Raw genomic sequence first — 27,587 nt, forward strand, 5'->3', positions numbered from 1 at the left:
ATATTATATTTCAGCACTTTAAAAAAAACAACTTTGCAATTGGGATGTGACTTGTGTAGGTGGGGTCTTAGATTAGATCTGTTGTTCTCAACCCTGGCTGCATATGAAAAATCATCTGGAGCGCTTCTAACAAATACGTTGCTGTACCCCACCCTCAAATGATCTCTGTAATTGGTCCAGGGTGTGGCGCAGGCATTGGAATGTACAAAAGCCTTCTCAGGTGGAAGTAATGTGCAGTTAGGGCCAAACATCATTGCATGAGATAAAATATTTTATGTATGCATAGATGTGTTTACTCTGGGTCAAGTCTTCTTGTGAAGTTTTTTAAAAGGTTGAACTAAGGGAGAAAGATGTCTCATCGATGCCTGGTGACTAACAGCTGTTCAACAGGAAAGCATTGGATGCTTTAGCCAGCCTGCCTTAAGACCAGCATGGGCAGGGAGTCAAAGCCAAGGAGAGCAGAGGGAATACAATGGCTTTTTACAAGGAGCCAGAAATCCAGAGGCAGGAAGTCTGCAGCTTCTCCCCACTTGATAGCACTCCTACCAGGTCTCTGGAGAAGATATTAAAGGAGCCAAGAACCTGGTAGAGGATTCTACTCTGTATATCTCGTGGGGGCGCGAGGTGGGGAGGTGGGTAGCAGCATACACTACATGCAGAATTCTGTGAAACCTCAGGAAAGAGCCAAAAGTTCAAATATTTTAGGAAGGGGGTTTGTTATTTTGTGAAATCTGCTGGTTGATTGGGGGAAATGAAAGTCAGGTGAATTGACTTCTGACTCTGAAAGTAAGCCTCATTTTCTTGTCTGCTTGGGAACCAAATTGGACGTGTTTCTGTTCAGCTGCATGTTTTAGATCTCAGCCTTTATGTCTCATTGACGATCCTGAAGTCATGGACTTTCAGAGACACTAGACACACAAATGTGTTTGGTAGAAGTGTATAATTTTCAGTCTGTTGGACTGTAAATTATCCTGATGTTGTAAAGGTACATCACGTGCTCATGTCGTGGGGACCTGCTTCATCCAGCCCCAGCTACCCCACACTGTGCAGCAAAACAAGTAATATAACGCTTGATCTTGTTTGACCAGTTCCTCCACGCTTTTTATTTTTCCTCTGGCTGCGGGCTAATCTCCCATCAGCAGGCACTTCCCCATAAGAAGTGGAACTGCTGCGTGTAACCTGAATTGCACTGAATTCCTTAAGTCTGCCTGATTCTAAACCAGTTTGGTTCTCACAGTGAAACCATATTGTGATGCCGCTGATGTTGATCCTCCTTTTTGCCCATGTGGACTCAATCCAGCAGCCTCCCTTTGCTGAGTGTCTGTCTGTCTCAGTACTTGCTGAAAAGGCTGAATCACTGCCTTCCTTAAGTTTACACCCTGTGCTCCTATGATCCCTACTTTCAAAGCCTTGCCCTTTTTTCTGTGCATGCAAGATTACTCAGAAGGAATTAAGTGCAAATAAGGTAACAAGGGTAAATAAAACCCCATTCTATCCATGAGAATTTATTTTCTGTTTCTTGCAAGGCTTGCCTATTATAACTCAGCCCTACCGTTCCATGGGTTAAGAAGAGCGATCTCTTTTATTCAAATATACTTTATCTAAGTCTCTTCTAGTAATATGATGAAATGTTCATAGTGAAAACAAAGGCAAAAGCTAATTGAGAGACAAGGAGACCTTCTGAGCCGGAGAGCTAGTTTGTCCATTCCTGGTCTGTGAAACAATCTTGTTTTATTGTACTTAGGCTATGGGATCTTCTTGAGTTTATTTTCTGAAAGTTTGTTAGGCACAATTAACTCAAGGAGGAGCCATATACCTTTACCCAGATCCATTCCAGTCAAGATCTAGAGACTTTATCCATAGATGCTAAACAATCAGGGCCCTGTATTTGGTTTCTGTGGTTGGTGAGTCCCTATAGAAGTCATTCACAATGCAGTTCACAAGCTTTTTTTTTTTTAATGCTTTTATTGTACCTAGTTTAAAATTTTTTTTATTGAAATATAGTTGATTTACAATGTTGTGTTAGTTTCAGGTGTATAGTAAAGTGATTCAGTGATTTTATATATATATATACATATATATATAAAATCTATTCCTTTTTTAGATTCTTTTCCATTATAGGTTATTATAAGATATTGAGTATAGTTCCCTGTGCTGTACAGTAGGTCCTTGTTAATTATCTATTTTATATATAGTTGTGTATGTATGTTAATCCCAAACTCCTAATTTCTCTCTCTCCCCCCCACTGCCGCTATCCCCTTTGGTAATTATAAGTTTCTATGTCTGAGTCTAGTTCTTTTTCGTAAATAAGTTCATTTGTATTATTATTATTTTTTTAGATTTCTTGTATAAGTGATATCATATGATGTCTATCTTTCTCTGACAGTATGATAATCTCTGGGTCCATCCATGTTGCTGCAAATGGCGTTATTCCATTCTTTTTTTTATGGCTGAGTAATATTCCATTGTATATATGTACCACATCTCCTTTATCCATTCATCTGCTGATGGATCTTTAGGTTGCTTCCATGTCTTGGCTATTGTAAATAGTGCCACAAGCTTTGGGGCCAGATTGAGTTGCATGCTGGCAGTCAGTAGTTACTGGCTGGATCACAGAAGGCAGGGGGTGGGAAGGGATTCTGGGAACATGGTGCTCAGAACATGGCTCTTATCTCCACTACCAACCCCCTCCATGTGCTTCCCCCCAGTCAAGTAGTTGCTGGGGCCTACATGTGGCTGGGTGCGAGTGAGGGCCATGTGGTCTTATGAGGGTCCCAGTGCAGAAAACTGGTGTGAGGCCTTGTCTCCTGAGGGCTGGACAAGCTTGAGGCTGGTAGGGCTTGGCCTGCAGAGATTCTGCTCCCTCTGTCCCCAGCCACAGGGGAAGTTCTACATATAAAAATGAAAGTGGCTTCTAACTCAAAGGCTTTCTCCCATACTAATGGCATTAATGGAGATTCAGTTTTCCCTCAGGAAGAAAGGTTTTTTTTTGTGATTTGTGACCGAAGTAGGAAAAGGTATCTCAGGTAGTCGGCTCTCTCAAAAAACTTTGTTTTTTGCAAGCAAAGCTTTCATTGGGAAACATATATTGTTCATTGTTATAGATAAAAGTTAAGACTCTTTGTAACCTAAGCTTACCTCTTGGAGGCTTCCTATACACTGCAGCTAGTGTACTGAAATGTTTGGTATACACTAACACAGCTTGCTGGGGGAAGCTGTAGTTCATTCTAACTCTGCTGAGATGTGCTCCACCAAGGCCTCCTTAGACGTGCCTACATTCCATGGAGTGGGTAGTCTGGGAGGTTTGAGGGACTTGGATTTTGGTCCTCATTCTGATCCTAAGTAACTATGCAATTTAGGGAATTGCAAATTATTTCTGTTCATCTATAAAACAGAAGCAGATAAGAAAAAGGCCTTCTGTACCCTAGACAATTCATTTCCATAGAAACAACTGAGGGAGTTATTCTCAAACATGAATTCAAATCAGAACAGGGAAAATTGATAAAGTCATGGTGATGTGCTCAATACTGAAGTTCTAATGGGGCTAGAAGGAAATTTGCTGAGTGTTTGCAAATATAAATTTTGATGTAATGCAATGCTACCAAATATTGTTATAATGCTTTTTTCTCCTCCTCCTCCTTTTTCTTTTAAATTTCTGAACTGAGGGGAGATTTCATTACACTGACTGTTCAATAAAATTATCAAAAGATAAGATAGTGTCTCCTACCTTTTGTTCAGGAGATGGCTTTGTGGAGAGCCTTTTTCTAATACACAGATTTTAATTTCAAGGAAAATGACAAAGCATTAAACGAAGTGCAGATTTTTTTAAACCTCAGAATTTTCTTTTTAATTTCAAGGGGTATTTTTGCCTTTACATAAACTTAACTTCAAGAAACTCAAAACTGAACTCCAGCAAGCATAATTAAACCACATTATTTGATTGCAAATGAAAAACATACAGAAACATTAATTTAAAAGTTGTAAACTTTCTAAAATGAACAGTATTTCTAAACATTTGAAAAATAGAAAATTTCATGATCATAGTTTTTTGAAACATTTGAAAATATTTCATATATATTCATATAAAGTACTTGTCCACAAAGTTTTGTTGGAATGTGAAGATTGCATTTAGTTTGGTTTTATTAGGAAAAATAAAATATTTTTGTCAGAATCATTTTGTATTGTTGTTGAGATAGTATACTAATGGAATTCATTTTCACTTGGATTATTAAAAATGAGCTAAGGTAACACAAACTGAAAAAAGAAAAAGAATATATGAAAACTGGCAACTAATTGTCCTTACCTATATAGTACTGAGACTATGAGAATTAAAATGTTGATTCAAAGAGAACTAAATTGTATTAAATGCCTCAGTATCAGGCATGATGCGGGTGCTTTCCACATATATGTATTTGATTTCGTACTCTTAAAACAAAAATGTTAATTTAATTGCATGTTGCCAAATTGAGGGTTTTATGAACATTCTGAAATCTGAACTAAAAATAAAGTCATTAACCACTGACCTAAGAATAAAATTGTAAGTTGGAAAATAAAATGAAACTATTATGTTTATAGAATTAGGAAAAGCTTTCCATTTGGCTGTGTGAGGACAGCTTTGTGATCCTTAATGACGTGTACAGATATTCACATAATAAATCTTAAGGTATCTATGTGAGATAAAGTATACATATTAAAATATATACATATGAGACTACCAGTTAAGACTAACACAGTTAGTCTCAATACAGGGATCCAGCATTTTATTCCTCCTAAGACAACATCTTCCTATTTGGGAAAAAGTACTCTGGGTTTCAGATTTGCAACATTTTAGTTTTTTAATGCATATGTCCACCAGAGATTTTTAGAGTTTTTCAAATGTTTCATTGTTTCTCAACATATTTCAGCTCATTAGATCTTTCTCAGACTTTTTCCTGGGCGTATGTGTCAACACCAGTTCATTTTCCAACCCAGGGTACACATGGGTTCTTGTGTTACAAGAACCTTTAACCTGGGCACAATATACCAAGGACAAAGCTTTGTCACAGGTGACGTTGAAGAAATATCTGACACTAAGATACAGTCGAGTGGAGGACTACGCCAACCTCAGGTTGGATGCTATTAATTTCCTCACCAAGAAGGAGAAATCAACAGAGTTTTCAACAGAAAAAGAGAAACTTAAAAGAATTTCTACAACTTTCAGACACTACTTTTTGAGAGAATACTTCTTCTACAAACTTGTGTTCATAGCTTATATATCTGATATACAATTAAGGTGAAACAGCAATCAAGACAGTAAACATATATTTGACCTGAGGTATCAACCCATGAATCTTCCACGGATTATCAATTTTCAAAAGTTTAGAATGCACTGATGGCGCAGTGGTTGAGAGTCTGCCTGCCAAAGCAGGGGACATGGGTTCGTGCCCCGGTCCGGGAAGATCCCACATGCCGCGGAGCGGCTGGGCCTGTGAGCCATGGCTGCTGAGCCTGCACGTCCGGAGCCTGTGCTCCGCAATGGGAGAGGCCACAACAGTGAGAGGCCCGCATACCGCAAAAAAAAAAAAAAAAAAAAAAAAAAGAATGCATTGAATTGCACTCAACACTAAACTATGCCGAAGAGACTATGCCAGCACTTTAGGGCTTTGCAACATCTCAAGTCATCACCGTGAAAATCAATGCAACATCTCAGGTCATCACCGTGAAAATCAATCACAGTTCAACCGAACTGGGGAAATGCTAGTCACTTTAATAGAATTCTGAAGAAAATAATCTACTATTATTACCCAGAATAGACTTGAGGTAGATTACAAACAAGCAAACGAAACTAATAACATTTGACATTAGACGAGAATAATCCAGTCAACCTGAAGAGTTTTTGTTTGTTTTTAATGTCATAATTTTTTGGTTAGGATTTTTTTTTGAGAGAAATAAGTTAGTCTAGAAATAAGATAGCTAATTTCTTTTCTCATTAAATCAATGAGAAAAGATTAATGGATTAATCTATCCATAAACAGTAGAGACCACCAAAAATCTTACTCCTGCCATGCACCTGGAGTGAGATAGGAAAATTTTATGTAGGCTTTAATATGAAAAGGTATTTTCCTGTAGTATTCCCTGAGTTTTCTAAGACGTTAACTCGCCTTCCTATTCTCAAACTCCTCAATAAGTTACAATTTATAAGCCCTTCATTGGCATGTGTGTCTTACACATTCTAGCCCACCAAGCAGCAGATTTCCAACATGTCTATTTTTTTCTTTAACACTCTACCCTTTAGCTACCTAGTTTAGAAAGAAGGAAGTTGTAGAAGGTGGGAGGCATCAGTGATCTCGCTTCTCAGTTTTAATAATTTGAAACTATGACTCATTAGAGAATGGTGACTGATATTCTGCTTATCAGCACACAGTTGTGTTTACCTATGAATTACTGAGACACTAAGAATAGTAGCCAGAGAAATGAAGAGCCACCTGGCAGAACCAAACATATTGTGACCAGAAGAAAGATTATTCTGAGAGTTATCTAACTCTTTGACTTCTTTCATGCTTAGGGAATATTTCAAGTTTGCAGAAATGAAAAACAGCAGAAGCCTTCTGGAGGAGGATCAAAACTTTGATTTTCAAATTTGATGGCCAAAAATAAAGGCATTTTTATTTGGCCTCATGTCTAAATTATTAGTTAGAACTTTAAAAATGCCAGCTTTCCTAATAGTTGTTCCAAGAATCAGGTATTCCTTCTCCTCTCCAAGTGTCTCTTAGTGGTTAAAGTTCAGGGTTTCTAGGGACTTTGATCATCAGTCCTGCTAAACAAGGTAATGTCATCATCAAATCCTGGGGCTGAACATTCTACATTCTCTAGTAAGACGTATTTGTCTTCATTGCCATTCAGAGAGAGGACTTCTTTCTGAGTAGTGGATGTCAGATCACTCCAGGTAATGTCAGTGTTTTTAAAAGCATGTAGAAGGAAGATGCCATTGATAATGGTGAAGAACCCACTCAAAGTCCCAATGATATCTCCAGCATTCATGCCATACCATTCTTGGAATAAGATGGCGGAGCAAGTTACTACCATGGAAGTGAAGAACACATAATAAATGGGAGTCACAAGAGATGTATTAAAGGTGTCCAGTGCCTTGTTGAGATAGTTAATCTGTGTTGTCACTGAAAGCACGAGTACAGCCAGCAAAACAAAGACCAGGGGATGCTTATAAATAGGCTTCCATTCCAGTAGTTCCTTAATGGCAATTCCAAGGCCCTTGACAGAAGAAACTGAAAATGCTCCAATCAACGAACAGATTGAAATGTAGACCAATATATTGGTCTGTCCTTTCTTGGGAGCTACAATCAAAATCAGCACCAAGGAGATCACAGTTATGATCACAGCAAAGGAGATAAATCCTGTTAGGGGAAGAAAAGAATTAGACTTCAGAAAATGTTAATAGGATCAAATCTTTGTGAAACCTTGTTAGTCATGAGTTTAGGAGCCTAGGTGTTTTAGAAAGAGACGTGAGACTAAATAAAAAAACAGGAACAACAACAACATTTACTGCATGGCTCTCAATATTTCACAATGGACTTTCACAGACATATCATTTGAACCTCACAGACAACACTATGAGGTACAGCAGGTATTGTCTGATTGACTTTTTATTTTCAGAGGGAGAAAGATGTGAAAGTTTGGGTTGGAGTATAAGTCTTTTCCCTTTTCTATCCCCATCTCTTCCTTTCATTTTGTGGAGGGGAAGCATGGACACAAAAATAAGTTGTGTCACCTTTTCAGAAGACTTGTATTACTCGGTCAAACTGTACTGTACCTCAACCCACAACTAGGCTTCTAGGAAGCCTATTACAATATTATTACCAATTCATTTGATGAGAAGAGAAAGTGGAGCAGAATTTGAGTAAGTGTTTCTTTTGGTTGAACCACAGACCTGGGTCTCTCAATTTCATTTCCATTTCATGCAGAGAAGCGACTTCCTCTTCTTGTGGGGCATGGATAACCATCACAGTTGACCCCAGTATACTTAATATGCAGCCTATTTTCCCATGAATGTTCAAGTGCTCATTTAAAAAATAGGAAGACAACAGTGCACTGTTGGAAGAAGAAAAAAAAATCACTCTTGTTCAGTTACCTTTGGATTCCATGGCGGCTCAGATGTCGCACTGTGGTGCGCACCAGTCTGTATCCCAATCAACTGATTGGAATATGCTATGTGACACTGAAAACCCTGGTTGGCTGGCTTCCTTCCTTTCTTCCTTCCCTCCCTCCCTCCCTCCCTTCCTTTCTGTGTGTGAAGTTTGTTATATATTACTAAATTTGTATCTAGAAAAATACAAGTAATTAATCAAGTCTGCTTAATTGCTTTTATAGTTAAAAAGTTATAATAGGCATTCTATACACCTGTAATCTTCCCATGACCTTCTAAGAGGTCCCACTCAATTCATTTTGAATTTCCCCATTTTCTCCTGTAAAGCCAAACAAAATGGAAGAACTTTTACATCTTACTGGCATGACACATTTAAAACATGTGTGCTCATGAAAGCTTCAAAGAAAGATATATACCTAAAGAAGGATTACTCTGCTCAGGGCCAATATTTACCTGGTACACACAAGTACAACCATATGGGTTGTCAAAATATTAAAATATTTCCTTACCGGCTGCTATTGCTCTGATACTTTCACCTATTCACTGCTCCCACTCCCTTGTTGCCATGGCCTCAGGAAGTTCTAGGTTGGCACCACCATGGACACAGATTACGCCATCCTGCTGCTCAACCAGTAGGTCCACTGTGGCCCCTTCTCCTGATGGCCTGGCACTCCCACCAGGGCATTATCAGTATCCATTTGCACCCAAGACTATGGTCAATTACCAGGTGCTTTCTCAGAGTCACCCTCATGTGGCCACTGATGAGGACTGCAGCCTCAGCAAAAAGTGCTACTACCGATATCTACCATTCACTAGTAGCCAGTGTTCTAGTGCTTTCTGTATGGACTCACTTACTTCTCACAACAATCCTACAAAGAAGGTGAAAAGAAGTGGGTAGGCTTAGTCATAAGCTTTCTTCTAGAGGTTGGTAATGAATGGAGATAAAAGGAAAAGAAAAAGACAACAAACAAAACAGTTGCTTAGTTACAAAATAAAAGAGTTCATGGGCTCATGGAACACATTCATTTGGAATCATAATAAAGACCAACTCAGAAATATTAGACCCACTTTTTATTGACAGGAAAATGATTCCTGTTTCCAGTACTAAAAGAAACTAAGATATATCCAAACAGAAGTATCCAGCAGACAATGCAAGAGTTTTAGTGAAAGTTGAAATTTAACCTGAACACTATGCTTTTTAAAGTCCTCTGACAACTACACTCATTAGCCACTATGACAAAAGAAAGCATTAAAAGGGCTGCGGCAATTTGTTCAGGTGAGGGGAAAAAAATCTGCTTGGCTCCACTGAATCGTCACAAATAAAACACACATTTACTTTGTGTTTTGCGGGAAGACCATCTATTTCCTATTTCTCCTTCTATTTATTGTATAGTCTTCTCACATTATTTTTGTGATTTTCAAAATTATGTTTTGAGGTATGCTTAGTAATCTGTTTTTTGTGGGTTAAGTTTATCATGGTATTAAAATCCCTCAGAAGCCAAGTTCCTTACTGTTCACGTACCTTATGAGAACACTCAGAGCGCCCAGTGGGGTGACCAAGGTGGCAGGTGCAAAAGCATAAGCTGCAAAATTCGCAGCCTCGCCTGCTCCCACTGGAAAGCAAGCAGCAGTATTAATACAAAAGATAGGCTTATTTATCCTATGAGAAAAACAACTGACACATGCAAAGCAGTAGTCTTTTATCCCAAAGACACTCATATATCTAATGAAAAGGAATAATTTAACTTCTTTTAGGGAAGGTTTGGTATTAAAAGGATAAACTGTAATTACCTGGTGATACAAACTCAATTAATGCAAAAAGTGGCGACAGAGGAATATCTATTTTAAATGACCTTCAATAAAGCTTTTAGTTACTTTAGAACCAGAAACATATTTGGTCACTCTGATGAAATCTAGAAGAGGTAGCTTTGGAGTAAGTAAGTAAGAATGATTGTTTGCTCAAGAATACCTACTGCTATGCAAATTAACAATAAAGCAGTTTGTAAAATTAGAATGCTTTCTAGAGATGTACAGTCTAGGCAGGGGATAGGCAGAGATGCCTACCATGGGCCTGTGTAGTCAGGCACCTCTGGATTGCAGATGATCTACAAGTAAGTAACAGTATCTCAGTAGCTCAAGGATATCCAAGCAGCTCTTTGAAAGTCCTAACAACATGCTCCTGGAATCCTTATCTGAGGAACTCCAGGCTTCCATAAGATAGTGTGATGCAATTAACTTCTAGAGTGAGGGAAAATCTTTCTAAGAGTTGGGCCCTTGAATTGGGGCCAAATTATTCTCATGGGTCACAACTGAATGCTTGCCCACAGAATGCAGTATTTCACGCTGTAAACTGTGCCAAGCAGACACATTGTAGAGAGAGATCCTGGAACAGATAAAAGACACCAGCACCCATTTTCTTTTTCCCTCTGGCTGCTATCCACTCCACCCCCCAAGCCCGACCCCAGCCCCAGCCAAATCTACAGGAGTAATCAGCTTTAAAATATCATAAAACAAATAGAAACGTACAGAACGGTAGGAGACTGCTCTCTTAAGAGCAACAGTGGTAATTTTCTCCGAATAGTAAGTAATGAAATAAAATTCATATTTTATGGCAAGATGAGAAAAATTTTTTAATAATTTTTTTTTTGGCCCATTTGGGCCTCCTCCCTCCCCTTCAGTGTGTGTTGTGCGTCTGCATTAACCAGACCTCCTTAGGAGATAACCTTCCTTCTTAATCTCATAAGGGCCCACTACTCTCTTTGTAAGTGCAGCTCTGGATTGTGTAAACTGTCCATTAGATGGCATTTAGTGCCCCCTGTCTCAAGAACTTATAACTGTGCTTTGATCTCTAACAGGCAGAGCATTTCTGTTTCTGAGAGGCTGTTCTCGGGTTATAATCCTCAGTTCGGTGCGAATAAAATTTTCCATTTTTTTCTTAGATCGGCTGATTATTTTTTTTCATCGACATGTTTTCTTGAATACTTCATTATTTATATTTTTATCATTATAGACAGCTTTCCAGGAAAATACTGATTTCATAATTAAAGTACTGTATGTTTGTCACTAGATAAAATCTCTGATGTTGAAGACGTGCTTTTCACTCTTTAATACTGGCAGAAACTTTGTGCATGGTGAGACTAAAATTACAAACATAGCCATATAATATTCTCCTTCTACTTTCATTCTATTTTGTGGGTAGAGGGTGGAGAGATACGACAGACAAAGAGAGAGAGAAAAGGAGAAAGAATCATCCAAATATTTATTTGGAATCTTCCCAGCACAGTCCCTGACAACATTTACTCAAATGAAGTAAGAAAACAGATGTGAAAACACCTTAAAAGCTGAAAAAGCTATACAAATTTAAATTATTTTTATTCACCATCCTCTAAGCAGATAGGGTATGGGATCCCCGGAGAAAAGAACCAGATATAGCTTTTTGACATAAGAGAAGCCATTTTAGGACTAAGCCTTTTTTTGATCTAAGCCTAGCCACAATGCTTGCCCTCGAACAGGTCTCAGTAATTAATGATCTTAAGGGAACAAAAGAACAAACTGTTATCAGGCAAGAGAAGTAACAACAGCAAAGATGATAAATCAGTTGTAAAGACTCCCAGTTCTGTTTCAATGGTAAAGATTAGCCTGAAGTACTTCCTTGAGCTATTTTGCAGAATTTAAGTCCCCTCAACCACCAGATCAACTTGAACCCAAGGGATGATGATGTTGACCTTTTCTTTTTTTCTTAATTGAACCATGGTGCTTCCCCAGCATATATAACACTTATTTTTTAGAAGTTGTTTTTTTAAGGTATTATAATTATTATTAAATTTTTTTAAATTTATTTTTGGCTGTGTGGGGTCTTCGTTGCCGTGTGCGGGCTTTCTCTAATTGCGGCGAGCGGGTGCTACTCTTCGTTGCAGTGCACGGGCTTCTTGGTGGCTTCTCTTGTTGCGGAGCATGGGCTCTTGGTGCGCAGGCTTCAGTAGTTGCAGCACGTGGGCTCAGTAGTTGTGGCATGCGGGCCCTAGAGCACACAGGCTTCAGTAGATGCAGCGTGTGGGCTCAGTAGTTGGCGGTGTGTGGGCTCTAGGGCACGCGGGCTTCAGTAGTTGTGGCTTGCAGGCTCTAGAGTGCAGGTTCAGTAGTTGTGGCGCATGAGCTTAGTTACTCCGTGGCATGTGGGTTCTTCCTGGACCAGGGCTCGAACCCATGTCCCCTGCATTGGCCGGCGGATTCTTAACCACTGCACCACCAGGGAGGTCCCGATGTTGACCTTTTCTGACCCTTGTGACTTCCATCAGTTAATGCTTGGATTTTGTCAACCTCTGCCCCAATTCTATGCTGAATTCTCCTCTGCTCAAGCCCCTTCATGAATATGCATGTACTTTTAGCTTAAAACTTTCCTAATTTTGCTGTTCGGGAAGACACTGCTTTGGGAAAGATCCCCAGTGTTCCCCTTACTTGCTGCAAGTAATAAATCCTTCCTTCTCCCAATCTCTGACTTGGTTGTGTCTTTTGACACCCATCAAGAGATGAACACAGTTTTCAGGTAACAAGCCTTTTAGAAACCACCATTTATTAAAGAAAAGTTATCCAATTCTTTCTTGTAACAAGATCTCAAAAATACTGAAATGTCTTACTTAGTACAAGAAAATCAATGGAAGTTTTAAGGCTTTTGGCTGCAGAGATGGCTGGAAGTAGTGTGAAACTACAAGTTATGAGGTCCTTTCCCTGGAAGTTTTAGGCTTGGGATTTGAGAAAGTTCAGAGGAGTTAGGAGGGAGATATAAATCTGCAAAAGTGCCTGAGGGTGACACACTGTCTTCTTACTGGACATCATATTAGCGTTTAGAAAGTGTTTTCACCTCATACAGGGTCTCATTTAATCCTCAGGGCAAGTCTAGGCGGAAGGAGAGTGCTGGCAACCTTCATCTTCTCTGCATTTGTTCAGAGCTAAGCAGTCCAAGGGATTTTCATTTATCCATATTTTGGTCCTGGCCAGGAAAGTGTACCTACTCTATGCAGCGAGAACAGTCGCATATTGAATTAGGATCTGGGAAAATGTGGGAGGGAAGCATTTTCCTCAATTGTTATGGGGAATAAAATACAAGAGAAGGAGAAGTTTGTAATAAAATATAAGATTTCAGACAATAACTTTTTTACTTGCATTCCAAAACAGTATTGAGAATGTGGAGGTGGGAGGAAGAAAGAGTAAAACTTAACTCTAAATACATGTGATTTATTTTATATGTAAGACATTATGCCCACACAAAAATTTCTAGACTTAAGTGACATCCTTACCACTTAGATAAATTAATCAATTTGAACAATTGCACATACTTTATCATTTTACAAGCAAACACTATTCTTGGCATTAAGGACTTACTTGAGAGTAATCCTGCCCACCAGAGCCATTCCTTGAGGTAAGAATATCCACCTTGTCCTAGGAAAATGATACAAATAGAAATTAAGTTCTAAAGTGGAGGAAGAGGGTTTGAGGAATTAACTTCTACAAAAGGTACCGGAGTATGGTTGGAAAACACAAGGCTTAAGGCCTAGTCATTATATCTCATCTTTAGCTTATTTACTTGGTCATTTCCAGTAAATCTTCCATTTAGAAATCTTCTAAAGCTTTCTTTATATTGCCTTTGATTTCTACACAAAGTCAGTTTTTTCATTTGCAGGAAAATTTTATTTAGTCATCAGGTTTACTACTGTCTACTGAAAAGAAATGCACAACCTGAAAGTTGAGAATTATGCTTTATTCGGTGGACTTGCTGAGGACTTAAACCCAGGAGGCAGCCTCTCAGACAGCTCTGAGTGACTGCCCTGAATAAGTAAGGGAGGAGCCAGGATATATAGGAGTTTTTGCAAAAACAACAAACAAACAAAACAGGTAGTTGGAACATCGAAAGATTACCATTAATTAAAGAAAATGAATTTAGCACTTTTCTCTGTATGGGAAGATGCAAGAGTCTGGGCTCGTTGAAATCATTCCTTTGATATGCACCTTAACTATCTAGGGCCAGTATCCTGTTTTCTCCATCCTGAATGCCCTCAGCGTGCACTGTCTGCTGGTGGCTGCAGTGGCTAATGGCTTGATGCTGGCAACACCCTTTGTTTACTGATATGGCAGGTTATATTCTTTGTCCACACTGTATTTTTGCCATTCAGATGTGGACGTAGAGTATTATAAGCCCTAAATACTTTGTTTCAGCCACAGTTAAAAAATTAAAGACAGAAAACCATAAATCATAAATTAGCTTGGTACCTAAGGAGGACCTTAAAGGGATGAAGATGGTTGACATAAGAGCTTTTGAGATTTTGGGTAGTCAATGAGAGAATAGCCAGCATTAGCCAGCTGGATTCTACTTATTCTCTACCTTGGCACATGAAATTGAATTTGTCTAGTCTACTGAAAAGGATAAAAACCTTTCCTAAGATATTCAGAGTTATCTTCCCACTCTGTAATTTGTGAGCTTAAGTCATTGTTATGATTGTTTTAGAAATTGCAATTTTCTCACCAATTTTAATATACTTAATGCTGTGAACTTGACCTATCTGATTTTGTTATAGTTAAACTAAAAAGGATATAGGGCTTCCCTGGTGGCACAGTGGTTGAGAGTCCGCCTGCTGATGCAGGGGACATGGGTTCGTGCCCCGGTCCGGGAAGATCCCACATGCCGCGGAGCGGCTGGGCCCGTGAGCCATGGCCGCTGAGCCTGCGCGTCCGGAGCCTGTGCTCCGCAGTGGGAGAGGCCACAACAGTGAGAGGCCCGCGTACCACAAAAAAAAACAAAAACAAAAACAAAAAAAAAGGATATATTAGCTGTGAGGATTATGTTGCAAAGCAGTTAACCATGTTAATTTATGATTTTCTCCTTACAAAATTTGCAAATAACCAAATTGGAAAATTAAAATATGACTTCAAATGCTGTTTTTAAAAAACTTAATATCACAAATACTTTCTCAGCCCTTAATGATTGAATAGTCTAAAATCTGGTCTATTATATATTATTATTATTAATTTAACCTGTATGAGACCATATATATATAAATATATATATGTACGTATATATATGTGTTTGTTCTATGTCTGTGAGTCTGTTTCTCTTTTGTATATATATTCATTTGTATTATTTTGTAGATTCCACATCTAAGTGATTTCATATATTTGTCTTTGTCTGACTTACTTCACTTAGTGTAATATTCTCTAGGTTCATCCATGTTGCTATAAATGGTAAGATTTCATTTATTTATTTATTTATTTATTTTTGCGGTACGCGGGCCTCTCACTGTTGTGGCCTCTCCCGTTGCAGAGCACAGGCTCTGGACGCGCAGGCTCAGAGGCCATGGCTCACGGGCCCAGCTGCTCCGCGGCATGTGGGATCTTCCCAGACTGGGGCACGAACCCGTGTCCCCTGCATCGACAGGCAGACTCTCAACCACTGCGCCACCAGGGAAGCCCAGATTTCATTTATTTTTATGGCTGAGTAATATTCCATTGTATTTATATACCCCATCTTTTTAAGCCAATCATCTGTTGATGGGCACTTGGGTTGTTTTCGTGTCTTGGCTATTGTCAATAGCGCTGCTTTGAACATTGGGGTGCATGTATCTTTTCAAATTAGAGTTTTCATCTTTTTTGAAAATATGCCCAGGAGTGGGATTGCTGGATCATATAGTAGCTGTTTTTATTTAAGGAAACTCTATACTGTTTTCCACAGTGGCTGTACCAATTTACATTCCCACCAGCAGTGGAGGAGTTTTCCCTTTTCTCCACACCCTCTCCAGAATTTATTATTTGTAGACTTTTTTTGATGATAGCCATTCTGACCAGTGTGAGATGATACCTCATTGTAGTTTTGCTTTGCATTTCTCTGATAATTAGCAATGCTGAGCATCTTTTCATGTGCCTATTGGCCATCTGTATGTCTTCTTTTAAGAAATGTCTATTTAGATCTTCTGTCCATTTTTTGATTGGGTTTTTTGATATTGAGTTGTACTAGCTATTTGTATATTTTGGATATTAACCCCTCATTGGTTACATCGTTTGCAAATATTTTCTCCCATTACATAGGTTGTATTTTTAGTTTTTTGGTGGTTTCCTTTGCTGTGCAAAAGCTTTCAGTTTGATTAGGTCCTGTTTGTTTACTTTTGCTTTTATTTCTTTTGCTTTGGGAGACTGATCTAAAAATATTGCCACAATTTATGTCCAAGCATGTTTTGTCTATGTTCTCTTCTAGGAGTTTTATGGTGTCACATCTTATATTTAGCTCTTTCAACCATTTTGAGTTTATTTTTGTATATGGTGTAAGGAAATATTCTAATTTCATTGATTTATGTGTAGCTGTCCAGCTTTCCCAATGCCACTTGTTGAGGAAACTGTCCTTTCTCCATTGTATATTCTTGCTTCCTCTGTTGTAGATTAATTGACCGTAGGTGTGTGGGTTTACTTCTGGACTCTCTATTCTGTTCCACTGATCTATATGTCTGTTTTTGTGCCAATACAACACTGTTTTGATTATAGTACTGTAGCTTCGTTCACTTCTTAAGACAAATTCCTAGAGGTAGAATTATTAGATTTTAAGATATTAACATTTTTAAGCTTTCCCAAATTGCTCTCAGGAAAGTTTGTACCCATTTATATTGCTTCCACCAATGTTTGAGAGGGCTATTTATTTCCCAAATTCCCTTACCAACATAGGGCATTATTTTTTAAAGAAAAACCAAATATTGTTAAAATAGTAGGTAAAACCCAGGAGTTCAATGTTATATAGTTGGTATATCTTTGGGTACTAGTGAAGTAACATTTACTTAGGTGTGCTTATTGGCCACTTACAATTCTTATTCTGTGAGTTCCTTGTTTATGTGTTTTGCCTTTTTTCTGTTAGGTACCTATCTTTTTCTTATCAACTATAGTCACTCTTTGTATATTGTGACTTAACTACCCTTTGTCATATAGTTTGAAAATTTTCCCCACATGTCATTTCCTTTTTAGTTTCAGTTAAAGGTGTTTCCATGTAGGATTTTTTTTTGGGGGGGGGTCAATCCAGATAGTCTCTTCCTTTATATAGAATTGTGTCTTCCTTTATCTTTACGCTTAGGAAGACTTTCTTTTAGGTTGTTTAAAAAAATTATTTCATTTTAAATTTAACTCTAAACTATGAGGAATCTATTCTACCAAATGGTATAAAGTAAAGCTCTCACATTTTTCTCCTCTAGTTTTTGCCAGTTGTCTCAGTACTTTTGATTGAATAATTAATCCTTTCTCCAGTGGATTGAAATGCCACTTTTAAAAATTGTATATTAAATTGCTGTATGTACTTATATAAGTTTTCAATTATCTTTTATTATTTTGTCTATCTTTGTTAATGCCAAACTGTTTTAATCAATGTCCCCTCAATAGTACTCTTTTATAAACTTGTTTGCACAATTCATAGCCGTTTATTTTCCCCTATGAACCTTAGAAAGATATTTAACTCTTTTAGGACATTATTCTTGATAAGAATGAATAGAAAATTCATGGTTAATGAAGGATAGCCAAGCGGAGCTACACAGCTTCTGAAATGTCACTACAAATAGTAACCTAACTTTACTGATTTGACAATACTTATTGGGTGCCAACCCTTATGCTAGGGTACATTACTGCTCTTGTGAATCTACTATCAATAAACAAGCCTGTTGACAACAAATAAACAATTAATGTACAATGACATATTATTCCAAGTACAATGAAGGAAACCCTTGGTGCAGTGATAGAGAATAGCAGGGGTAGAGGTGAGTGAAACCTCCCCAGAGAGGATGGTCGAGGAAGGCCTTTCTGCAGGGGTGATAGTTTAGCTGAAGTCTGAAGGATGAGTCAGCCAAATGACAGGCAGAAGAGAGCTGCAGACAAAAGAAAAGACCTCGAGGTGGGAGAGAACTCGGTACATTCCAGAAGCCAGAGAAAAGCACTCGATAGTGAAGGAGGCTGAAGCTGAAGCTGAAGAGGTAGCACAGGCCATTTTAGGCAGCAGGTGAGGTAAGAGACTGTGCGAGGATGTTTGGATTTTACTCTGAGTGCAAAGAAAAACCACTGATGTGTTTTAATCAGGGGAGTCGCCTGATCTGACTAAATCCTGGAATCTCAGACTAAGGCTATGAAAGAAGATCTCATCCCACACCCCAAACCTCTTGCATTTTAGTCTCACCCTAAAGGAGACACAACTGGCTCAATCCTGGAAACTGCTGAGAACAGTTGCTAAGAACAGGAATAGGGGCCAAGACAGAGACAGTGAAATGTTATTCCTGTAGCACCGTGGTCTTACAGTAGGATGATTTCTGCAGTTAGAAACTTGAATTTGTTAGTTGCATCCATTTCTTACCAGCTCTAGTAACGCCCTTGTTGGCCAGTTGTAAGAGGCCCTTTTTTTTCAAGATGAAACTGGAGCCAATAAAAACACTGGAACTTATTGCCAGTACCAGGCCTACATAAAGACTGTATTTGTTCTCTGCATTTGCAGAAATGCTCCAGTTGGTTATGCTGGAATTCAGGTCCCTGTAGAGGACAGGAGAAGCCAGCAGCTCTGACACACGTGTGATCTCACACCAAGCCTGGGAGGCATTCGGACAGATCAGAGACAGCACGTAGCCTGGAAAAGGGAAAGAGGGAAATGTCAACCGACAAAAGGGAGGCACACTAATCTTTGCTTTCTTTCTCCAAGAAAGAGAAACTTGAGTGGGCGGTACTGACACTGTTTTTTTTACTGCCCGATGGGCGGTCTCCAGCACATGGTCCACAGGCTCACAGACAGGTTCAGCTGGGCTCACACAGGTTCTTCAAAATGTCTGAAAAGTTGTTGAGTTGTTATCATGCAAACATGCGAGACTTCACATGAAAGTCTGTATTCCTCTCATAAAATGGAAGATCTAGCAGTACTCGGTTCTCTGCTCCAGCCAGCAGCAGCCTGCTGGAGCAGCATGGAGCTGTTCAGACCCAGCTTGGGCTCAGCGGTTCATCACAGCCCTACAACGTCCACTTCTCTCCTTCACACCATCAGTGTGTCTCCGGGAAAGCAGCAGCATATGTGGCAACTGAAGATGGGAAAGGGCAGAGCAACCCTGTGGGTCTAGAAATCACCATGTTACAGGAAACTGAGCTATCCCACTTGGTGAGGTACGAATTGTGCATTTCAGAAAACATGTTTAAAAGCGGGTTTAGTTTTCTGGACCACTTTCCTAAAAAGAATAATTTTGCAGGTCTACTAACTCACTTCCTCCTTAAAAAAAAACAGAATCTAATAGACAAATGAATTAAATATGAGGAGGGTTATTTTTTCCTGAATAGGATTCAAATAAGCACGTAAATCCACTGAACCAGACCCATTATTATACGTGCCTTTCTTTTTTTTTTTTTTGAAGCTAAATACTAAAACACAGAATGAAAACATTTTACACTAAGAACTTTTAATAATCTATTCTCCACTCAAAAAGCTGCAAACAAGGTGACACCGTGACTAGGTTTTCTGAACATCTTCTCAACTTTTTTTTTCCATATAAAAGGCATATTTCCCTAGCATGACTTACCTTAAACAAAAATGGGCAAAGAAAAATTAATCAACTACAATTTTAGAATTAAGTGAAAAAAGAAAATCAGTTTTACATCTCAAAAATCTTAAGAGGGCACATGAACAACTAAATGATGTCTTAGAAACAAAACTTTAAAAACAGGATGTATGCCTCCTGGGCAAAGCATTATGAAGTTATGTGAATTTTACCACATACACAGTTGAGAAACAACCGTAAAGTTCAGGTCTAGCAAAAGGTAGAATAATTGAATTCAATCTTTTCGTGATTATTATTTCATTTATCTCTGTAATTTGAAAATGAACCAACTTTGATCCTGTGATACAGCATAAATTCTGGGACAAAACTTCTAAATATTCCGAAGAGAATTATATTACTTCAGGGATATTCTATGGTAACTGAGGAGTTGTTCAGGCTGGTTGTTTTAGTAAGAATTGCTGCAAATTGTCACATAAGCTAGCATCTAGCAATCTGTCCCAGGCACTGTTCATCTCATCCAACCTCTAAGAGTGCAAAGTAATTTTTGGTAGTAAGAATTTCGATTACATGAATTCTTGGGAAGACATCTGACTTGACTGTCCAGTAAATTCCATGGCTGCATTAGTGTCACTTACTATGTAGTTAACATAACCATTCCAAAACTTTATCTCTGGAAACAGTGTGGGTGGACCTCATTCCAATCAAACAATATTCTTTCTGAGCTGTTGACACAGCAAAATGTTTCCAACATTTTAGGGGGTGTGGAGGCAGAAGGTGATAAGGGAGTGCAAATAATTTTTGTTGCCTTTTGTAAGTTCTCATTGTAAGCGGACATTAATGTTGCAAGGTATTTTTTTTAACTTTTAAAAAGTTTAAAAATTTTTTAAACTTAAATTTTTTTTTAACTTAAATTTTTTTTAAATTATTTTTTTTGGCTGCGTTGGGTCTTTGTAGCTGCACACAGGCTTTCTCTAGTTGTGGCGAGCAGGGGCTACTCTTAATTGTGGTGCGCGGGCTTCTCATTGCGGTGGCTTCATTTGTTGTGGAGCACGGGCTCTAGGCGCACAGACTTCAGTAGTTGTGGTGCTCAGGCTCAGAAGTTGAGGCTCGTGGGCTCTAGAGCTCAGGCTCAGTAGTTGTGGTACATGGGCTTAGTTGCTCCACGGCATGTGGGATCTTCCTGGACTAGGGATCGAACCTGTGTCCCCTGCATTGGCAGGTGGATTCTTAACCACTGAACCCCCAGGGAAGTCCCAATGCTGCAAGTGTTATGGCAGGAAAAAGTAATAAAAATCTTGTCTAGTTACTGACCTTAGACCTTAAATTGTTTTATGTTTGGGGAGCATATTAAGGAGGGAGCCCACAGCAGGTATGACTGAAGGAGGGAGTGACTGGCAGGTTGGTGGGTGTGGAGTGGTGCTGGGCAGGAGGGGAGAGATGGGTGAAGTAGAATGTGTGGGCAGGGACTTTGGAAGGTTTCAGAGGAATTAGAGATATCTCAAAATCAGAGGTGGCTTCTTATGATTCTAGTAAGCAAAGTAATTCTCCAGAGTTTAATCCAAACCTTATTCAACACAGAAAATTTATTACATTACTCATTTTTCATTTTATGATTATTATTATTTTTTGGCCACATTGCCCGGGCTTGTGGGATCTTAGTTCCCTGACCAGGGATTGAACCCGAGCCCTCGTCACTAAAAGCTCGGAGTCCTAATCACTAGACCACCAGGGAATTCCCCTTTATTTTTCATTTTAATAGACACTGTCAATAGCCCTCTCAAGTGTCTGTACCAATTTACACTCCTGTCAGCAAACAGCATGATGTTGTAACTTCTTTGATGTTATTATATATTGTTCTAAATATTGAATAATTAAGATTTAGGAAATATATGTCAGTTATAAAGAAAAAAATAATTCAATACACACCAATGTATCAACCACCCAATTTAAAAAAACAACTTGGGAATTCCCTTGCGGTCCTGTGGTTAGGGCTCAGGGCTTTCACTGATGGTGGAACTAAGATTCCACAAGCCGTGTGGTTTCAACTATCCTGATTTTCTGTCTAATATTCCTTTTCTTTAAAAAAATGATTTCCCCTATAAAATTATATCTTTAAATAATAAAGTGTTTCGTTTGCCTCTTTTTGCACCTTCTAAAAATGTAATCATATAGTATGTATCTTTTGGTGACTTGCTTGTTTTTGAGATTTATCAATCTTGATGTCCTGGCTGTAAGGTTTGGTTTTTTCCCCACAGTTCTATAGAATTCCACTGCCTGACTATCTCACCATTAATTTTTCTATTTTATAGTTGGTGGACATTGGATAATTTGCAGTATTTTTGCTTTTACAAACAGTGATGCTAATTTTCTCAATTATGTTAAACCAAATGAAATTGATGATATTTGACAATTTTTGACCCTACATAAATAGCAGTTTCATATGATTCAACTTAATATGTATCTTCTATGTACAGGTGTGAATGTTTCCTTACAGACACACACAACTTAAAAATTTTAAAACAAAGTTAAATTTTCTATAGGATTATATGCCTTTTCCCACCTTTAGCTCCATTACAAATTATCTATAATCTTGGGCAAGTTGAGTCATCACTCTTGGTTTCAGTTTCTTCATCTCTAAAATGAAGGAGTTGGACTTGATGATTCTAAAGACCCCTTCCTTAATTTTGTGGTTTCATCATAAGCTATCTTGGTTCCCAGAGTAATTTACTTATAATCCTGGTAGCTCATAAATACTGCTGATGGACCAGCTCTAAATTCATAGGCACTTGTAGCTGGAAGACATTTTAAAGAAACTGATGCCAAGATATTAAGTGACTTGCCAAAGTCATGTAACTGCCCAAACAAGGCCAGGTAATGCAATTCCCAGGCTACTATTCTCTCTATTTCAGAAAAGTAAAAACATAAAGTACAAATAAAGTCAGTTAAAATTTATTATTGTTTATACAAAGATGAAATGCTTTAATTTTTTTCAAATCCTGTTTGACTATAGAGAATAATAATATATATTGTCCAATTATTACATGGAATAGGGTATCTTGGTTTCTGAGAAATCAGTGACTGCATAAAACTACATTTTTAATCATTGCAAGATATTTCCAATTTGAGAAAATCATTGTCTCACCATCCATTCTACTGGGTTAGTTTGGATTATTATTCAGCAATTAGTCACTTCCTTAACCCTCCCGATGAGGGCAGAGTATCTTCCCTTGATGTCAACTGGGAGTGAATTGGTGGCCAATGGGACATCAGCAGAGGTGATATAAGGAGAGGGTTCAAATGTACTTAATGTGGTTGGGTCTACCACCTTGTATTATGGTTGGCTTTACTCTCTTGCACCTCTGTACTTTTCAGGAATAGAGCTTCCCTGAGCAGCTGCTGCCCCTTCAGCTTGATCCCAGAATGAAAACATATGGAGCAGACCTAAGCTCATCCCACATAAAGGAGCCAAACCCAGGTGGGTATGTAGCCTGATGCAGAGACACCCAGGTGTACCCGGTCTAGATTAGTCAACCATCAGCTGGCCTACAGACACATAAGCAAGAATATATGATTGTTGCTTTCAGCCTTTGGGTTTTGTGTTGTGTGTTATACAGCAATAGGTGACTGGTACACCTGCCTATTTATATTAGCAAAGGAAAGAGTGAATGACATCTCTCATGTCTCCTACAATTTGTTCTCCAAATATCAGCCAGTGTGAATCAGTTACATCACTCCCCTGCTTAATTTCCCATGATTTTTCATGGCAGTTATAACAAAGTCTAAATTCCTAATCCCAGACTTTAAAAAAGCTTTACATGCTCTAAAGCTTGCTCACCTCTGACATTACATTGCATTACTCTTTCTCTCTTTCTCATTCTCTGAAAAAACACTGGTCATCTTTTCATTCTTTGATTCAATATATATTTATTGAGTATCTATTATCTGTCAGGCATTTTCTAGAAGCTGGGGTTACAACAGTGAGTAAAATCAAATTCCTGCTCTATTACATTCATTCTAATGGGGGGAAATAAACAAGTGAACTAATAACTACAGAATATGTTGAGTGCCATGGAAAGCAGTAAAAGCAGCATAAAGGAGTTTTTTTTTTTTTTTTAAACAGCATTGAATGGAAAAACCTCTCTGCTAAGGGTAAATGCAAACACACAGACTTGGGAATTTGCTTGAGGGGGTGGGAGGAACTGCACCAGCCAGGCTGGCTGGTGAGAGAAGGGAGATGGTATGAGATGAGGTCAGAGTAGCAGGGGACAAGCTCAGGTGAAATGAGCTTTTAGATAAGTAGGTCCAATCTTGTCATTTCTCCTTGCAAAATTCTGTAATGGCTTCCCTTTTCATTCAGAAAAAATCCCAAATCCCCACCACAGTCTACAAGGGCCTACAGAATCCTGGCCTCCAGCGTTCTCTGTAACCTCATTCCCTAATTTTTTCCCCTCTTCCTTTCATAGGCTAAATTCCTTCTCACCTTAAAGCTTTTAAGTAGCCTTTACTTGTTAGGTAGTGCTAGTAGTGGCTGGCATGCCTAACTCCTTCTCTTCACTGAGCTCTCACTTCCTTAGAAAGGCCTTCTCTGCCTTTCCAATCTAAAGGAATTTCTCACTTTCCATCATACAATTTAATACTGCCAACCAAACAGACTTCCTCTTACAGCTTAATTATGGCTTTGTAACAACATCGTCGTATATCCATATATCAATTTTATTTATTCATCCAACAAATCAGTTGTTGAACACCTACCATGCAAGGCACCATGTTAGGTATACATTCATGCAACACTTAACAAATTCTTATTGAGCACTTCCTGTGTGTCAGGGTCTTGTTCTAAGAACTGGTGAGACAGTGATCAACAAGACAGGTAAGCAGGTCTCTGTTCTCATGGAAACTGACAATTTTAGTGAGAAAACGAACAGAAAAACAGGAATAAGGGGAGTAGAATAGGAATGAGAAATAATTTAGAGCAAATTTGGAGCAGATAAGAATGAGAAATAAGTTTGAGTAAATTTGGAAATCAAGCAGATATATCTACATATGAACTCTGATAGGGCTGGGCAGGAAGCACATTATTTCAAGTAACCCAAATAAATTTGAGCAGATACTGTTGATTTTTTTAAAAGTTAAAAATTTGTATCTCTAAACAAGATTGTCCCACTATCAGTGTGTTTGGAGGTCAAATACTCTATGAGGACTGTTGACCATCAGATTTCCTACATAAACTGCTGCAAGTAATAACATATTGCTTTCTGAACAACCTTTAGTGAAGAATTTTTAATACCTTAAAGCACTTGAATTTCAGCACTTAGGAAATCTACAGAAGGCTGAAAAAACAACTTCTGCTTTAAATCTTCTTGTAAAAATCTGGAGAAAATCTTTTTTAGTGTAACATAAAAGAAGCTATATTTTACATAGAAAATGCAGCTTGTCCTGCTGATAAAAGTTATGTTCATTTGGTGGAATTTTGAGAAATGTTTATAATATGGATTTTTTTTAAAGAGTAAAATCTCAGAATCATTAATGTATACCACTGCATCCAAGAGGCCAGAGAATGGGGATGGACACCTACAGAAAAAAACAAAGGCTCAAATAATTTTGTGCTTGGTTGGATTGCTAATTATGAAAACCAATTATCTGGGCCTCTAGACCCAGACTGTCTAGGACCAGATTGTCTTGCAAATCCCTCTATTCTAGAACTTAGGCCAATGTCTGGCACATGGGACTCTTGTCATTTGAATAAATGAACAAATGAAAAATGGAGCCTTTACTCCATGTCGGGCTCTGAAGTGTGTGCTTCATGTGTAGTCCCATCTGCATCTATTCCTCAAACTCTAAACTGTAGGAATTATTCCCAATTTACAGCTGAAGAAAGACTTAAGGAGGCTGTCATAGCTGATAAGAGTGTCTGGTGCCAAAGCCTAATCTCTTCCCACTACTGATAAGAAGGATTCTGATTTCCCTCAAGTCTTTCCCACTAGCATCCCACCTAATTAATTACCACAGTTAATTAACCCCAGGTATTAAGCATGGAGCTTGAATATTTCTTGTTGGAACTTAATGCATGAGCAAAGCAGGAAAATCATCCCTAAATTCAAACAAGCGGATGTAATTCACACATCCTCCTTACTTACAGATCCTTGGGTAAACAAGGGTGGACGTGTTAGTAACAGTCTGACTTACTAGTTTAGGAATTCTTTTTTTTTTTTTTTTTTGCGGTACGCGGGCCTCTCACTGCTGTGGCCTCTCCCGTTGCGGAGCACAGGCTCCGGACGCGCAGGCTCAGCGGCCATGGCTCACGGGCCATGGCTCACGGGCCCATCCGCTCCGCGGCATGTGGGATCTTCCCGGACCAGGGCACGAACCCGTGTCCCCTGCATCGGCAGGCGGACTCTCAACTACTGCGCCACCAGGGAAGCCCTAGGAATTCTTTAGACAAAGAATGACTGACTGTCTAGGAAATAATTCTAGATCCAGCTGCCTTAGTAACCGCTTCCAAAACCTCAACTTCTGAATAGTTTGTGAATTGTTCAGGCATTTTTCTCTTTCTGTGTGTCCCTTCTTTCTCTTGGTGGCACAGTTTTGACTGGTTCACTGCCTTTTCCCACCTTAAAACAACAACAACTCTCTGCATCAAGGAATAAGCTGGGAGAGCCAAGAGAAGAGAAAACCGGGGAAGTTGCCAATTTTGGAAAGATAGTTCTTGCCACGCCTCTCTCTGCCCGCTCCCTCTTTACATCCTTACCGGGTAAAATAGAGATCTGCTTTTCTCTGGACTCTGTAAAAATTGAAAGCTGTCATTTCATATGATACACACTGCCCACCCGCGCCCACTCTCCGCCGCCTCAGCCGTGCCCCTACTTTTACCCGGACTCACGCGCGCCTTTGGTATTGAGACTGTAGAAAGCCTGCGAGTGTTGTAAACACCTGGCACAGGGCAAGGGGTGGCGCCCTAAGAGTTTACAGGAAGCAGGTGGCGGCTTAAACCGCAGACTAGAAAGCAGTGAGAAACCTACAAATGAGTGCACCCAGTTCCCGGTCTCTTCCTCTGTCCTGCTCTCGCCTTAAGCAGCCAAGAAGTGACTTCACAGCGAGTCAGACGCGAGGCTACTGGGTTTGGAGGCGTTTTCATCAAAAAGGAAGAGGAGAGAGGTGGGCAGCCCAGGTTTGTCCAGAGCCCTCCCCCGGGGGGTGGGGCGGGGGGTGGTCCAGGGCTCCTGACCCTGCACCGTGTTTGACCCTCGCCAAGCCAGCGCTGAACGCAAGACTGGACTCCCGTCCGGTCCGCGGGCATGCCCTCTGCCCACTGGGTGACGTCGACCACGGACTCTGGAAGTGAGTCCGAGTCAGTAGAAGCGTCTTTTTCAGATGAGACTTGAGAGTCTTCCTACAGCACCCTGATTACCCAGTCACGACACTCAGCTCTCCGTAATTTACATGGATCTGTCTTCCGGACTAGGGTGGGAGCCACGTATGTCTTGTTCGACTCAGGCATCCCCACAGAGTCTGGCATATTGTAGGCACCGATAAATACTTGTTAACCGGCTGACTGGCGGAATGACTGAATGAATAAATGCATGAATGAGCGCGTGAAGAGTCGGCGTATCCCTTTCTGGTCTCCACAAGTACCCGGGACCGCCCGCCGTTCTCATCGCCACCTGAACGCCAGATCCTCCGGCTCTGGGCAGACACTCACTCACCTTCTCGGCAGGGCTCTCCGGGCGGCAGCCTCACCTGTCCCCCCATGGCCCCCGACGAGGCTTCCCGGGCACAGAAGGTCGCTCCTCACCCACCTGTGCTTGTCCTCCGCATGGATCAGCGTTGGGGCGGAGCTGCGGGGTCTCGGACTGGTGCGCGCTGACTCCGGCACCGGGCAGCCTCAGCCAATGGGGACGGCGGGG

The 27,587-nt window shown here is 39.6% G+C and overlaps 1 protein-coding gene across 1 annotated transcript; it reads right to left on the minus strand.

The window, feature by feature from the left end:
* Positions 1-3,838: 3,838 nt before the first annotated feature.
* On the minus strand, positions 3,839-27,480 carry NIPAL1 (NIPA like domain containing 1). The gene is made up of 6 exons (XM_081250381.1): positions 27,387-27,480; positions 18,504-18,770; positions 13,523-13,579; positions 9,663-9,753; positions 7,925-8,085; positions 3,839-7,391 (listed from the first exon to the last, which is right to left on the minus strand). Exons 1-6 carry the CDS (start codon positions 27,430-27,432, stop codon positions 6,772-6,774), a joined length of 1,242 nt encoding a protein of 413 aa, XP_081106507.1. The 5' UTR covers positions 27,433-27,480; the 3' UTR covers positions 3,839-6,771.
* Positions 27,481-27,587: the final 107 nt, after the last annotated feature.

The sequence above is a fragment of the Mesoplodon bidens genome (assembly GCF_964165515.1).
Source record: "Mesoplodon bidens genome assembly, chromosome: 1".
Taxonomy (NCBI): domain Eukaryota; kingdom Metazoa; phylum Chordata; class Mammalia; order Artiodactyla; family Ziphiidae; genus Mesoplodon; species Mesoplodon bidens.